Below are 15,455 nucleotides of genomic sequence, written 5' to 3' on the forward strand. Positions count from 1 at the left end.
AACAGCTTAAACAGCCACAGGTACAAGATTGCAACAAAAACTGCCAGCACGAGGGATGCACAGGTGGGACCATGTGAAGCTCTGGGCTGCACCAGGTTCTGTCCACAGATGCAGTAAGTGTGAGAGACCTAAAAGAGTCTGATGATGACAGAAACAGCAACGTACTGGTTCAAACAAAATATGGGAATATATACATGCATACATAAATACATTGGAAAAGAAAAGCCAGAAAGAGAAAACAAAGTCAAACAGCTCCTGGAACCATCTTCACAGTGGATATTACTGTCATACAGACAAACTCTAGGTCAAAAATCCAAGAAATATATTATCCATAGAAATTGCAAAGAAAATAGGGTAAAATATGGCACAAAAACACCTCTGTTTCAATCCTCTGTGTAAACATACACTAGAATATCTAAATAAAGTCAAGTAGTATTAGGCAATAGCATGACAGTGGATGCACACAGGCGTAGTAGAAAGCTGGAGTTAATCTTTGAGTGTGCATTTACTCAATTCCCAAACCATGACTGAATTTATAGCAAAGAATTGCGAAACTGAGAAGAATTTCTTATCTGGTGTTCAGTTTCAGCACATTAAATACAAAAACAGATAAAGATTTTGTTCTGGAGCCAAGCCCTGTTTATGCTGAGCCTTGCCACTAGCTTGGAAGCTAGACCAGAACTCACAATAATTTTGTCTGCTGGAAGCAAGCCACTGTTTCTTGGCTTAGGTGGGAGTGGTGGGAGGGGAGTATGGAAGTGAATTTAAAAAAACAACAGAAAACACCCACACAGGCAGAGGAACAGGAAGGGATCAACAGAACAGCAAATGAGGTAAAACATGAGAGGCTGCAAAAGGGGGTAAAATGGCCTGAATAGAGCAGGCAGCTGGGCTGGGATGCAGCCACAGCTGGTTGTTAGGTGGATGCAGAGGAGCTGAAGCACAGCAACACTGTCTTAAGGCATATGTGTATCCCTGAGGTTTACTTTCACCTCTGCATTTTCTAAACCACGATCACCACATTCTTCCCCACTTCTGGCCTCTCCCCAAGAAGCATACAGAGCTCAGCAGTACAGAATTTCTGGTCCAGGGGTGTGACGTCTGAGTGTTTAGTAAACAGTTTTCCAGAAGGTACCTTTTTCCCTGAACACTTGTACATAGAAATTCTAGCTGAACTTCCCTTTCCTTCCACTGCCATCATGTTCAGGGCTGTGGTAAATTAGGAGTTAAACTGCTGCTGTAAAGCAATTTAATCTCTGTGTTGGGCAGAGGCTGAAACTGAGTCATGTGTGCATATTTGGATACGTCACACCCTCTTGCTGTAGTAGACAAAGAACAAACTAGCTCCTTGCCATAAATCTCATGCCTACAGGATGCTTCTGGAGGACAGATCAGTTGTGCCTTAGTGCCTTACAGAGGGAAGAAAATCACCCCCAACACCTCTGAGATGAACTAGAACTGCGTTGCCTTTTTTTTTTTTTTTTTTTTTTTTTTTTTTTTTCCGTATCTGGATTTAGAAAACTACAATGAAGATTCTGGTTTTCACTGGACTGCTCTCTCTAACATCAACTCTTACAACAGGTCAGTCCTCCTTTCTGTATCAACTTTCTATTTTAGATGATAACATTTGCTTTCTGATAACACTGGTGCTTTACTGGCTTTAATGGGCTGTGCACACACCATTGCATTTTGCTATACTCCAGCACGTTTCACTTTAGGCAGAACTTCATTCCATTTCAGTGATACCTTGGACTACCTTTCTCTTTCCCCAGTCATTTCCAGTAAGGGGTTTTTACCTGAGGGATCATTCTTTCCTTCCTGAAAAACATATCTCATGTTTCTGTAGTGAGATGATACTCTTTAACCTGTACCGTCTTGTTCCTTCCACTTTGAAAAGTTCAACAGAACTGCAGCCTCAGACTACATTATTAGAACGAAATTTTCTGAGAATTGTCGTGACAAAAAGAAACATTGAAATGACTGAACTGTAAGCCTCGTTGCTTTTTAATTCACTAAAATGATAGCTGCTTTCAAATGAAGCTATTTTAAAAACTACATTTTGTATAAAAACAGAAATGCATACTTGTACCTATCTTTTAAATGGCGTCTAAAATTATTTTTTGATTAATCACCCAAAAGATTACTAAAAGGGATGGAGGTGTACTAATTATGACTTCTAAATGCTCTACCAAGAAACTGCCAGATTCATAGCACTGAGTCCGAATAAAGCTATTTTCCGTGTTTTGTTTCAATCTGGAAGCACCCCCAGGTTTTCATCCAAATTTCAATTTGCTTCCAAATTCCAGTTTCAAGGTCCATGCTCTGTGCCTTGCGTGAAGTCTTTTGGCATTAACACAGCCACGGCTATTTGTTTTTAATGCAAGAATTCTTCATGCAGCTGTTCATTCTGCAACAGTTATTCTGCAAAATAAAATACTTTCAGACCACGTGTGGAAAACATTCCTACTTCAGTAGGAAATGTAGGTGCCTTTACAAAGTTCTCTAATGAGCACTGATGAACACGCATCAGTAGGAGTAACCAGCATCACTAGCTTTGCCCACAAATCACTGATATTTACTGATTGAAAAAATATTCCTGGTACATGAGAAATTTTATTCACCTTCCAGTGAGCTTGATCTAACATCAGCGTAAATGTTCGCATTCAGCTTTTGGAATCATCATTCCTCACGTACAAGGTGCTGAAAGGTCTTAGTTTTGCCTTAGTCAGAATCCAATGCAGGAACGTAACCTTAATTTGGTACGTGAGACCAAAATTATTTTTAGAATTATTTTCAAATTTGAAATTTCCAGCCTGTGCTCTTTCCATCTTCTCCAGTCATGTATTCCATTCACTAAGTGACAAGGACAGAACTGCTGTTGCTTGGAAATTCTCATCAAGTCTAGACCAAATTTGCTTCTTATATAACAAATAACCAATACTGCTACCACCTTGCAAAAACAAAAAAACAAAACAACAAAAAAACAAAACAAAAAAACCCAAACCCAACAATCCTACAAGGTAAGCTTTAAACTGGTGTTGGACAACTTTGATAAGGATGACTGAAGGCACCTCATGAGCAGGAAAAGCCAATTTAGCATTACATTCACAATGAATTTTCAAAGTTGGGTTCGAAATTACAAATAAATAAAGATTGTTCATGAGCAGTTGAACAGCCAAGCAATGGGGAGCACCACCAAACTTTCTAAACACAGGTTATTTTTTCCCTTGAAAGCGAATTATATTCCCAACCCATCAGTTCACCTATTTTAACTATTTTAACTTTTTTTCTTGTTTTGAACTTTAGAGTCTTCGCTGAATGATTCTGCAATTAAAACAGTGTCTCTTATCAAGACTTTCCGTGGAATTTCACCAAGAGACTATGATTACATCCCACCTCATGTTATAGAAGGGGAGACAAAGACAATCCATATCAAGGAAAACAAAAGCTCTGTGAAGAAGTACAATGACTCCACTTTAACAGAAGTGAACAACACCACGTTGGAATACCTGACTAGTTCTCTGAGCACCAAGCTAATACCCACTGTCTACCTCAGCGCTGTTTTACTGGGTGTACCATCCAACGCTATCATTTTGTGGATGCTGCTCTTCAGGATCCGGTCTGTGTGCACTGCCATCCTCTACACAAACTTGGCAGTTTCGGATCTGCTCTTCTGCATCATGCTGCCATTCAAAATAGCATACCATATCAACAAGAACAACTGGATTTTCGGAGAAATTATGTGTCGAACTACAACTGTGGTATTTTATGGCAACATGTACTGCTCCATTCTGCTGCTCACATGCATCAGTGTCAGTCGCTACGTGGCCATCGTTCACCCTTTCACCTACAAGAGCCTGCCAAAACGCACCTACGCCATTGCTGTCTGTGCCACTGTGTGGACCATCGTCTTTTTGTACATGCTCCCACTCTGCATAATGCAGCAAAGCTATTATGTGAAGCAACTGGGCATTTATACCTGCCATGATGTGCACAGTGCCTGCGAAAGTATATCTTCCTTCCAGTTCTACTACTATGTTTCCTTAGCTATCTTTGGATTCTTAATGCCTCTTGCAATCATCATTTTCTGCTATATTTCAATTATACGAACACTCAAGACTCACGAGTGGTTCTGGTATGTGAAAGTCAGCCTTTTGATCCTTACCATCTTTGCTATTTGCTTTGTACCAAGCAATATTATTCTTATTATTCATCATATCAACTATTACTACTACAACACAGATAATTTGTATTCTTTTTATCTAATAGCTTTATGCCTTAGCAGCTTAAACAGCTGTCTCGATCCTTTCCTTTATTTTCTAATGTCAAAAATACGAAGTCAATCCAATATATACCTAACAATGGTTAAAATATCCAGAGAAACATGAATTTTATTCTATATTTATATTATCAGAATTATGACTTTATGTAGTACTAACCCAGGTAGCAATAAACCCCACATTTGACAATTAAACCTAAAAAAAATTCTAAGGTTGTTAAATCATGATCTCAGTGAAATTTACTTCTCCCAAACACCACACAAGAAGCATCCTCAAATATACTTCTCCAGCTCCATAATTTTATTGTGTGGCATGATGTCTGGTTAATCTACCGAGATTCAGGGAAGCAGCTGAGAGCTTCCTTCTGAGAAGATCACATTAATGGCCACAGAGAAGACACTACAATATTAGTCACCACAGATTCTGAATAAGAGAGGAAACCATAACTGAACAGCACTTTTAAAGCCCATTCCTGACTTGGAACACTTTATATGTTCTTTGTGCCCACAATCACTGCAGGATTAATGTGAATATGAGGTTTTGATACAGGGGGAATAGGAACGAGTAAAAGCACTGGGTGCCCATGGGCTACAGAGCATTGGAGAAGTATTATGGCACACAGCTAAGAGCAAATACTGCCCTGGATAATAGAAATAAGGAGTTGCAGTTCCATTAGTTTGGAAGTACAGCAACACCTACAGCCTTAAAAGCAGAACTTGACATGCTTCCAAGGAAGCATCTCCTTTAAGGCTGCTTAACCAGCTTTGCTCTGTAGACTTGTTCTTCCACTGTGTCAGCACCTGCACTCCTACAGCCCACAAGGACTGCTGGAAGCTAAGCCTTATCACTGTGAATCCAGGCATGCTTTATTCTTGCTTGGTAAGCAAAACAGGAAAGCTATTTTGTAGTATCCTCTATATTTCCACATCCTCACAGGAAACAATTAGTGTTACAAGAACTGAAGCAAGCTGTGATTAATTGTCCATGTTAGTAAAGTAAATGGTTATCTTCACATTTACAGAAGCTCAAGACCTACAAATGCAGAGTATAAGATCCTACAAAATAAGCTGAGTGATTAGTGGACATCTATAACTAACTGTGTAAAACAAATAAGAAGCCCTTGATAATAGTATTGTGAGAAACTTAAAAATTGAAGTCACTTGCATTAGAAAATGGGAAGTGCCTCCAAGAAATCTGCAGTCCGGTGAGGCTCTACCTGTTCAGTTTCTCCTGACTCCTAATTTATTTTAAATTGTGTCATTCCTTTAACATGCACAAGAACACCATTTAACTACAGCTTTTAAATAATCCAGGAATAAATGAATTCCATGTTTGTATTTTCCAACGATGAGCAAGTAGGTGTCATCTAGCTGCTATAGGAACTAGATTCTACACAGATGAGGCCACTTCAGCCAGGGGGACGTGACAAAGGCATGGTCAGAACAAACCAGCAGTTTCAATCCATCTGTTTTCCAGACACTGGAATACAGGAAGTTCACAGTCAAATCTATCTAACTGTTATAAATCAAGTACTCCCATATGCCACAGCTCTCTCTTAAAACATGTTAAATACAGCTAAAGACCAATCTGCATTATAAACAGGGATCAAAAAGTAAAGGGCTGATAATGACTGGAGTTTATTGCACAGCCTTTTCAATTCTGTTTTGATTATTTTTGAAGTTCAATCTAACTCGTATCTTAAGGAAGGTGATATCCATATTCTTATTCAGCAGTTAGAGTAGTCAATTAATGCATCTGAATATTTATTTTGGGAACATACACAGTACTGAGCCTTACTCTCTCCCTAAACAGAATTGTTTGGTTTATTTAAAATAAATCATTACATATAAAAACTGATGTTTTAAGTATTTGTCAAAGGACTATAAACAAAACAACCAGCACACATCAAGGGAGGAGACTTTTCAGCATCAAATAATCAGTGAAACCTGACGTTATGAGAGAACCCAAGCAAGACTGCAACACCCAGTTCAAAAGCTCTGCCAATGGATGATAGAAACACAAATTTTCATAGCAGGTACAGCAGGTAAGGTGGCAAAATAGCTGGGAGGTGTTTCTACAAGCCATTGTGCATGGATTTTTTCCAGCTGATGTTAGGAATGTATTACGTGAATTTTAGGCATCTTCTTGAAACACTGGGAATATTTTATGTACTGGGCTATGAGCTTTAGCTAATGTTTCCTTCAGTCAAATCCTGCAAGTTGTTAGGCTGTTCTGTGTTTATACTTCCCTAAGCTGTGATGACAACCAGAGCACTGCTTTTGAGTAAGTCGATACCAGCATCCTGCTGAGATTGGCTGAAGCTGAAGGCATGTACAAGATGGCAGGCGTGTTGTTGCACAAGGGCAGAAGAGAAACACCACTACTACAGACTGTCAGATTTCAGCAACTGAGGTTCCTCAGCAAAAGAGCTCCCAGAGAAAGTACTCTCCTCAGCATGACTGAGTACTCTTCTAGCAGAAGCCTCAATTCTCATCTATATTATAACTACCTGCCTAGTTATCTTTAGTAACTAGATCCTTACACAAATACATAGCAGATACAGAATGAATCTTACTGTTAATTAAATGATAATTAATCTCCTGTAACTATCAGAATAAGCTATAGAGGAAAAGTGCTCGGTGCTTGTTTCTTGTCTCTGGCTTATTTACAATCATTCATACAACTAATCCAAACACTGCAAGAATAGGAGAAGAACACACATAAATAAAAAGAATTGGCATTCCAGTTCTGACAGGAGGCAACAGCTCTAACCTTGCGTTTCTGTGTTTTGGCGTGATGCAGAACATCCTGGTAATGCTTTGCATTTTCTGGTCTCACATTTTGCAGCTTGGCTGTGGGCATCAGTAGAGCTTCTAGAGTTTTTTCAGCATTTCCTTGGTCTATTGCTTCATTAATGTGGTCAATTGCAATAATTCCTATGAAACAGAAATTTTATTACGAGCATAGTTGTCAAAGAGATACAGCTTATCACATAACAGATACAAACAAAGCAGTAACACATAGAAAAGAAAAATCAAGTAAAAAGAAGCAGAGGCAGCAGCAGCAACTGATTTAAAATCATTTTCTTCAGTTACTTGGGTGAAGATATTGACTTCTACAGATTTCCTTTCTGCCACCCTTATTCATTTCACTGAACTTATCTATCCACAGAACATTTTTACCCTTAACAAAAAAAAAAAAAAAACAAACAAAAACAAACAAACAAAAAAAAACAGGAAAAAAAAAAAAAAAAAAGGAAAATCGACTTTTCTAGCAGGGCACAAAGAGCTCTGAGAAGCTTAAAGAAATACTGGACACTGTAACTATGTGCGTCCCAATACACTGGCTGGACATGCAAGTGTATAGACTCAAGACTTGTTAAGTGACAGGGAATTATACCTCTTGAAACCCTAATTTCAGAGGTTATGTACATACTAACCTATGAGTTACAACACTATGTTGAACCTTAACCTCATTTCTTTAAACTTCACCCCCCCTCCAATCAAACTGACAATGCTGATCTTATGAGATCAGCTTGATTTTGTTCAGACCTGTGGACACTGACTACAGCCACATCACACAATGTTCTTAATAAAACCTCTGACTCATTTTCTTCAGTTGTCAAGACTATTCTCATTTAAAGCGACAATATATTCCCTCTCCAAAACAGAGTGGAGATGCACTGATTAAGGAGATTTTGACCAAAAGTCAAGCTGCCCCACAAGGGCACTGGCCAAGGGCTCCTCATGATCTGTGAGAGATGACATCCTCCACTGGCAACTGATTATCTCTCACCATGTTTCTGTCACGCCATCCACAGCTGGTGGGTCTGAGATCCATGCCCACATGAAGGCTACAGTAGGAATGGGCAGGCATGTAGGCTTGTTTACAGAAAGCAATGCCAGCCTTCTTCATGCCCTCTCTGTCCTATTAATGATTTCTGGGTAGAAGCCTGTTCCACTGAAATTACATTGCAAAGCATTCTCACCATTAAAGACTGACTGCTAATGTAGAAACATCTTTCTCAAGGCCTTCTTCACCTATTCATGACTCCAGTGAAGCAGAGAGTCAGTCACAAAAGTAATTTTTCCCACTGAAAAAAACACTTATATCCCATACTGGGATAGGGTATGAAAAGGTGGTAAGCTGAATAAGCATCAGAAAATCCAAGAGGCCTGCATCTCCCCATTCAGAAGCAACAACACAACCAGTTTTTGTATTTCCATAAGACTCTTCTCTTACCACTGCTAAACAAAGCAGGGTGCACTGTGCTGATGGAATTAAGGAGAGGGTAGCTAATAGCCTCAAATTTTAAGGAAAATGTATCTATATCCAGCAGACACTTCAATCTCTTAGCACTTCTGAAGCCCAAATGATCACATTTAATTTAACATGAACATTTTAGGGCCATACAGTCACACTTAAGTGAAAGAAATACTCTCCCAAACCATGTATATTAGAGAGTACACATTAAACTTTCAGATAGGAAATCAAATTACGTGAAAGGAGATCAGGACAGACTGTTGTACTTCTGCACTTTCTACAAACTCTGGTGATGAACAAGGGCTTGGAAATCACTTAACCAAACATGGTTTTACATGGGGTGTAACCTATCTTCTGACCCTATCCTCCGATACACTTTTGGCTTCCAATTTCTGCAAAATCTCTGTAGTGATACCATCCAGTTCAAATACTGAACTGTACTGACAAGTATCCTGAACCACAGCATTTGTAATGCTGCAGATGGTAGGGATCCTAGGATGCATCTGAGCCAGATGCAACATAACCAGAAATACTTCAAGTGGGTTTGAAGATTAACAGGTATTCAAAATCATTTAACAGCTTTCTCTACTGATCAGAGTCTGTACAAGGCCATTTAGCACAGAAATGTATGCCCTGAGGACCAGATTACCATCTCTGCTGCCAATGTATAGGAAGAATTACTTACTTTCATTTTCTTCTTGAATTTGCATATTAACCATGTCAATGCAGTTCTGGATATCATTCCAGCTTAAATAATCTTGGCCTTGAGATGAAGCCTCTGACTTAATAGACAATAGTGTATCAGCATAACTATAAGAAGATATAAAATACATAAGTGTATTTCATACACAAGGTAAATTGCCGTTAAGAATTAGTCAGATGTATCATCCATCATTTAATGACTTTTCCAATGAATGATTATCAGACCAACTCATCTCCTGCCAGAAATTACATAAACATGCAAGCTGCTTTCTTGGTTACACACACATATTTTGGGATGTGGAAAACTGACCCCACATGCTAATCCTAAGCATTCTTCTTGGCAAAGTGGTGATGATATAATTTCAGGAAGTGGCTGCCTCTCCCCAGATACTATCTTAAGCAGGAGATATCAGTACTCTCAGGGACTGCCACAGTCCACTACAATTTCATGTTATCAATTGTATTTAACTCCTAGAAAAGTTGAAATTTTTCAGTACCCTAAGGAAGAAAAATAAACTGTGGTGTATATACTGGTGGCCCACCCAAGTTCTGTTACAGAGGCAGGGATACAGTACATGGTGAGCACTACAGCTCTCAGAAAAAAATCTCAAATATTTCTCCTCATAGATGATTTTAAAATGATTTTTTTTTTTTTCTTAACTCTTCCTGACAGAAAAGAATAGCAAAATATGATGTCTTTTTTCTTCACCATCTGCCCTGAACTATTCTAGATCCTCTCTGACAGGAATCCATCAGGAGCAGAAGCTTGTTTCAGTCCTCATTTTGCCCCTAAGGGAAAGTGGCAAAGCTGGGCAGGTCCTTTACAGCATAGTATTGCAGATGAATTTGGGAGAAACTGTTGCCAACTTGTGGCTACACTAAGTAAAAAAGCAGAATATGAGACCTCGTAGTATTAGGTAGCAGCCCCTCCTGATCAGAACATAACTTTGCATCTTGCATATAGAGGATAATGGGCCATTGGAAGAGAGAAAAGACATGAATAATGTTCCTCTACACCCAATCAATGTCCTCCAAGCACAAGCTTTGTGGCTTGAGTCAGCGATTTTTCGAAGGATCACAGACCAAGTTGTGCTGGAAACCTTCACAGCACCTGCACATGCAAGTTAAATAATTCTAATATTCCTGATTAAAATACTCAGCTACCACCATGAGTCAGGCAAAACACACATCCCCTATTTTCATCTGTATCCTGAAATGAGTGGCTGCTGGAAAAATAGATAAGAACTATTTCCTGCTCTGATGTGTTTTCTCAGCATTCAGTAGACTACATTTAAGGGATTCCAAGTGGGAGGATGAATGTCTGTGTTTAACAGTTGTGAAAAGCTCTGCAATCCATTGATTTATTCACTCTATTTTGAAATCTTACGAAGTGCTTAGTAATGAGTCTCACTTATTAAATCTTTTGTAAGAAGGTGGTTCCTCAGGTAAGTACTAAACTTTGTGTGTCCTAATTTCCATTTTTCCCCTCACTTCAGTTATCATAAGAAAATAACTGAATTTATGATCCTACTAGTAACTTTTCCCACAACATTTGCTATTTTGCAGGTCCGTGCTGTATTTCCACTGAAGATTCATGTCCTAGAAAAGGCATTTCCTTAACAAGTACATGTCTTCCAGTAGAAAGCCACTGAGTATTTCCCTCACAGAAATTTCTCTAGCTCTACTTAACCCCTTTTGACATTGTCCAATTAAGTCTTCCTGCAGCACAGATTTACACAATATCACTGTAGCTTTATTTCATTCCTCAATCCAATTGATTCCTAGTCTTCCATTTGTACTGACTGACAACTTTAACAGGTTACAGTGCCATCAGTCAAAATCACTGTCTGAATGCTTTGGGGCCCATCTTTATATTTTAAGTGTTGTTTCTCTCTCCCACAGGTATTCCTGATATAAGCAGAACCCAAGTGGAACACAAATCTTGCTCCACCTCACAGCATTCTGCCATTTCTCCAAGTCACCACAGATCTTTCCTTCCCTCAACCCCACAAACCAACCAGTTACTCCTACTCTGACTTGCTCTCCCTCCAGCATCAAGGTAAGGGCTTTTCTCACATTCATAACACCCCCCCCGGTGAAGATCTTCAATGACCAGGTCACAGTAGCACTCAGATTTCCACCACCCACACACAGGTGGTAAGAACCTGCCCACACCCCCCACAGGTGGGGGCCTCAGGTCCTGTACAGGCCCTAGAGCTGCCTGCTAATTTTCTTTTGCAGATAAGCAAAGGAGCACAGCAGCAGCTCATGGCTCTGACAAGTCAGACATGTGGCAGTGCAAGCAGCTGGCAGCTAAGTGCAGGATATAACCTAGCTTTGAACATGCATGTGTGCTACAGTAACATACTCAGCTTTTTAGCAAGCAGGACTGCGCTACATTTTTTGAGATCCTTGCAGATTTTGAGTGGAAAATAAATAAATAAATAAATAAAATAGAGTTACCCTGGGTCCAAGGGGTCTCCTTGACCTTTAGGTATCAAGCACATTATCACATTCCAAGGATCCTCCACCAGTACTGTGAATAAGTAACTGATTAACAGTTTCCAGCTACGGTTGGTTTCTATGCTAGTCTCCACAAAAATTCTTCTCAGGTCTTAACGTTTGCTTTCTGAAAATACTTCCCTTCACCTTGCATAAGCTCTTGCTCTCAAATATTTGGCAGTGTGACAGCTTACACTTAAGGACACTCAAGCAGATTGGTATTTGTTATGTTTTGCCCTATTAACATATTACAGAGATAATTATCTTGCAGCCTTTACAGCTTCGTAGCCACAGCAGAGGACAGCCCACCTAGAGAAATGTCTACTTATCCTTCTGCAGAGCTTGCCAAGTTTCCTCTAGACAAGACAAAATGAACTTTTACCGTTGAAAGTTTTCCTCTTCCAGATTACTGAAGCCAATGCATGGATTTCTGAGGTGATTCCTTATCATTTGGATGTCCTTGTTTTCCAAGGCCTGGTTTAGCAACACAACAGCTGACAACATTTCTACTGCAACAGACAGTTCATCGTGTGCCAGGTAATTCTGTAGGATAATAATGTACCTCAAGTGAGGAAGCTAAATAAGCAGTGTAATGAATCTGAGTTACACAGCCCAGATACCATCAATGAGGTGGACTTGATTTAGGACTGAAGTACTAAGGCATATATCCTGGTCACAGACACGTCACATTAACACACCACTGAGAGAGCTCACTGTTTGCTACACATCCTTTGGGCCCTTTGCCCCACAGTCCCATCTCTTCTGACCATACTGCCATAGAAGGGGTTACTTTTCTATGCTGTGTACAGAGTTAGTCCTCAGTAAGCATGCAACAATTAAAAAAGTCCATTTGTTGCAACACAGCAGCTCAGCCAGAGCAAAGTGTGTCAAGAAATGACTTTTGTGATTCAATATTGCCAATTCAATTGAAAACAGTCATGCAATACACATAACACCACAAAGAGAGAATTAAGTCTGATTTTACATGACAACATGCTATGTTTATGCTGTTCCACAGCTTGGGTATGTAATATCAGAGGCAGGTCATAAGCATTTCACTCTTACCACAGCGTTCTGTTGTTGGAGGTTGAACAGCTCAGTCTGATAGACAGCAGCAGCAAATGAGTGAACAACAGGCAGCTGTGCCTCCGGTTTCATCAGTGCAACCAGTGTTTTACTAGGATCACAGTTACGAATTGCAGTATTGATATTGTCAACTGCTATAAGTTCTAGAGAACAGCAGGGAAAGAAAAACCTATTAATTTCCATACACCACTTGCTTTCTATGCCATGTAGATGAAAGGTTATCCAAAGAAAATCATTTTCTGTCACTGGAGAAAAGTCTCAGATTAAGATAAACTGCTGAATGTTGCAAAATGTGTCTGTTCAAAAAATTCCAGCAAATAACTGAATAGAGGACTACAAAAAGCTTCTGGACTTTTAGATATTAGGGATCCTCTATGATACCTTCAATCCAAAGCAGGAATCTGACCTGCCCTAAGAGGCAGAAGGATGGAATGTCTCTCTTTACTGCTCAATATGTCATCTCAATTACTGCAGTCCCACCTTCAGTACAAACACCTGCTTCCTAGTGCACTACTTGATCCTTCACCTCCTCCTTTTCACAGAACCTAACAGCCACCTAGAACAAGCCTGTCCTGCAACAATGGCAGTTCTGACTCCATTTCAGGAGGCCTGGTAGAAATCTGCTGAATAACGCTGTCAGTGGGCTTTTATGTGGCTAAGGTGAGGGAAAAGAACACATAAAACAGCTTCTAGGCATGTGTGCCATCCCTAGTCCATTGAAGTCTGGAATCATTCTTCCTAAGTGCTACCGTCCAGAAACAGTCCATAGCTCACATTTTGTGTCAAACAAACCACCACTTAGAGTGCAGACATCAATCCCTGAACAGCTTCTACTTGGTTGAACACACTTCAGGACGTTTGAACATCAGCAGAAAAACACTTCCGACCTGGGCAACCTGGCAACACCCCCAGCTTAGTCAGTGGCTGTAATTGCACACCAGGAAGAGCCAATTCTGAGGAAACTCAGGCCAGAACACACCCTGGGAGATATTGCACAAGGTACCACCTCAGCCTTGCGCAAAGGGAAATAACCTTAAAGGTTAGAGTGCATATGGCAGAGTAAAGAATGACAATTATGTAAATGTCATTTCCATCAGCAAAATAATTCCTATTTCCTCTACCTTATCTATTTTTTTTTACCCTCTTACCCAGGGAATGCTTTTAGTCACTGCTGACTGCTCGAGTCCATACAAGAGTGCTTGTCCAGCAGATACCATTCACATTTCATGCATGCAGCAACACTTAGGTCTTAACAAGGATTAAGACTTTGAAAACCTCTAAGTAAGCAGTCCCACCTAGACAAGCTCTTTGCCTTTCATTTCAATTGCTCTGAAGCATGGTTAGACAGGATCTTGTTATTCTCAACGGCCCCTTTTTGGCTTCAGTCGTGGTTAGAGACAACAAAGGCTCTAAAGCTACTGCATGCACGCATGCTTCTTTAGAGAAAAGACGGAAGAGGAGAAGACTCAGAGTCAGAGAAGACTTAGAGTCCACAACTGAACTAAGACTAGCTCTGTAGTCAGTAACTGTCGATTCTTAATTCAGGAACCAGGCATGCAGACTGCAAAACACAGACGAAAATGTTCACATTCTCCCCCCATCCCCTTTTGAAACTAAACACGAGAAATGAGTTGCTCTCCAACTCACTGTAACTGCTTTCCACAACTCAGAATTTTCCTTCTAACTTTCCCTTTTAAAGAGGGGAGCACTGCTCACCACACCTAACCAATCAAAGGTGGGCTAACATTCAAGCTAATAATTCAAGCCGCACTTCTGCCTTAGGTTGACCTCACTATACCACCTTCAAGTTGCATTACAAAAGCAATTAGCCTGGATTCAAAGCACTGGAAATACAGAAAACAGCCACTAAGCCATGCTCAGATGTAGCACGAAATGACAGCAGTTTAACAAAGCTGAATCTCCTAGCAGAGAAGTTTCCAGTTAAACAAAACAGTTCATGCACTGCAAATTTAGATCCCCCTTAACTATATTTTTAAAAACTGTATCTCTCTGAGCCTTTGTACTGTGACATTCTCAGTCTAAGAACAGATCAGATATGTGCATCTAAAAATGAGAATAATTTTCTTCAGCATGATTGGAAAATATTCTTCTATTTGATTGTTCTATTTTAATACTACAATGATGGTCATCACACCCATGTGAGGATTAATGCTACTCAAGCCATCAAGCCATGCACTGTATTCAGTTTGTATTCAGCCAATGTTTCGTATTGTTGTTTTTTTTTTTTTACCAGTAGCTCAAGTTATTCAAATAAAGACGTTAGCTACCTCAGGTAAAAAGAATATATCCAATGTAGCACAGATTGGTGACTTGGCAATTGTGACTCAGAACAGTTACAAAACAAAATGCACATGGTTTCAGATTAAGAAACTGGGTCTACATGCAAAGAATTGTGGACTGAATTAATCGTCTTAAAGCAATTAAATGGCGATGCTAAAAAATGAGTATTAAAACAGTTACTCACTAAGCTTGTGAGCCTCAGCTTCCGCATTGGCAACACTAACTTCTTTCTGTATTTCACTTTTGTCGAGCATATTTGGAACCCCTGCTATCTAACATCAGGAAAAAAAAGATTTGATTATGCTTGTAAGCGTGTTGGGA

At 39.7% G+C, this 15,455-nt stretch overlaps 2 protein-coding genes across 5 annotated transcripts in view; one reads left to right on the top strand and one right to left on the bottom strand.

The window, feature by feature from the left end:
* IQGAP2 (IQ motif containing GTPase activating protein 2) overlaps positions 1-15,455 on the bottom strand; it is a 117,747-nt gene that overhangs the window by 28,790 nt on the left and 73,502 nt on the right. The window contains exons 11-15 of one of the 4 annotated variants that reach the window (XM_072359090.1): positions 15,319-15,406; positions 12,813-12,976; positions 12,130-12,290; positions 9,229-9,353; positions 7,053-7,216 (exon numbers count right to left, since the gene is read on the bottom strand). In XM_072359090.1, the coding sequence (XP_072215191.1) occupies positions 7,053-7,216; positions 9,229-9,353; positions 12,130-12,290; positions 12,813-12,976; positions 15,319-15,406 (702 nt within the window). The remainder of the gene's footprint in view (positions 1-7,052; positions 7,217-9,228; positions 9,354-12,129; positions 12,291-12,812; positions 12,977-15,318; positions 15,407-15,455) is intronic. The other 3 variants (XM_072359091.1, XM_072359092.1, XM_072359093.1) reach the window with 3 other exon arrangements.
* F2RL2 (coagulation factor II thrombin receptor like 2) lies at positions 1,334-4,498 on the top strand. Its single transcript, XM_072359094.1, has 2 exons — positions 1,334-1,581; positions 3,307-4,498. The coding sequence occupies exons 1-2, from the start codon at positions 1,527-1,529 to the stop codon at positions 4,386-4,388; spliced, it is 1,137 nt and encodes a 378-aa protein (XP_072215195.1). The 5' UTR covers positions 1,334-1,526; the 3' UTR covers positions 4,389-4,498.

Source organism: Excalfactoria chinensis, chromosome Z, assembly GCF_039878825.1.
Source record: "Excalfactoria chinensis isolate bCotChi1 chromosome Z, bCotChi1.hap2, whole genome shotgun sequence".
In the NCBI taxonomy this organism is placed as follows: Eukaryota; Metazoa; Chordata; class Aves; order Galliformes; family Phasianidae; genus Excalfactoria; species Excalfactoria chinensis.

Coding starts and splice junctions, on each gene's coding strand:
- F2RL2 (XM_072359094.1), top strand. CDS start 1,527: ATGAAGATTCTGGTTTTCACTGGACTGCTCTCTCTAACATCAACTCTT. Junction 1,582..3,306: donor AACATCAACTCTTACAACAG/GTCAGTCCTCCT, acceptor TTTGAACTTTAG/AGTCTTCGCTGAATGATTCT.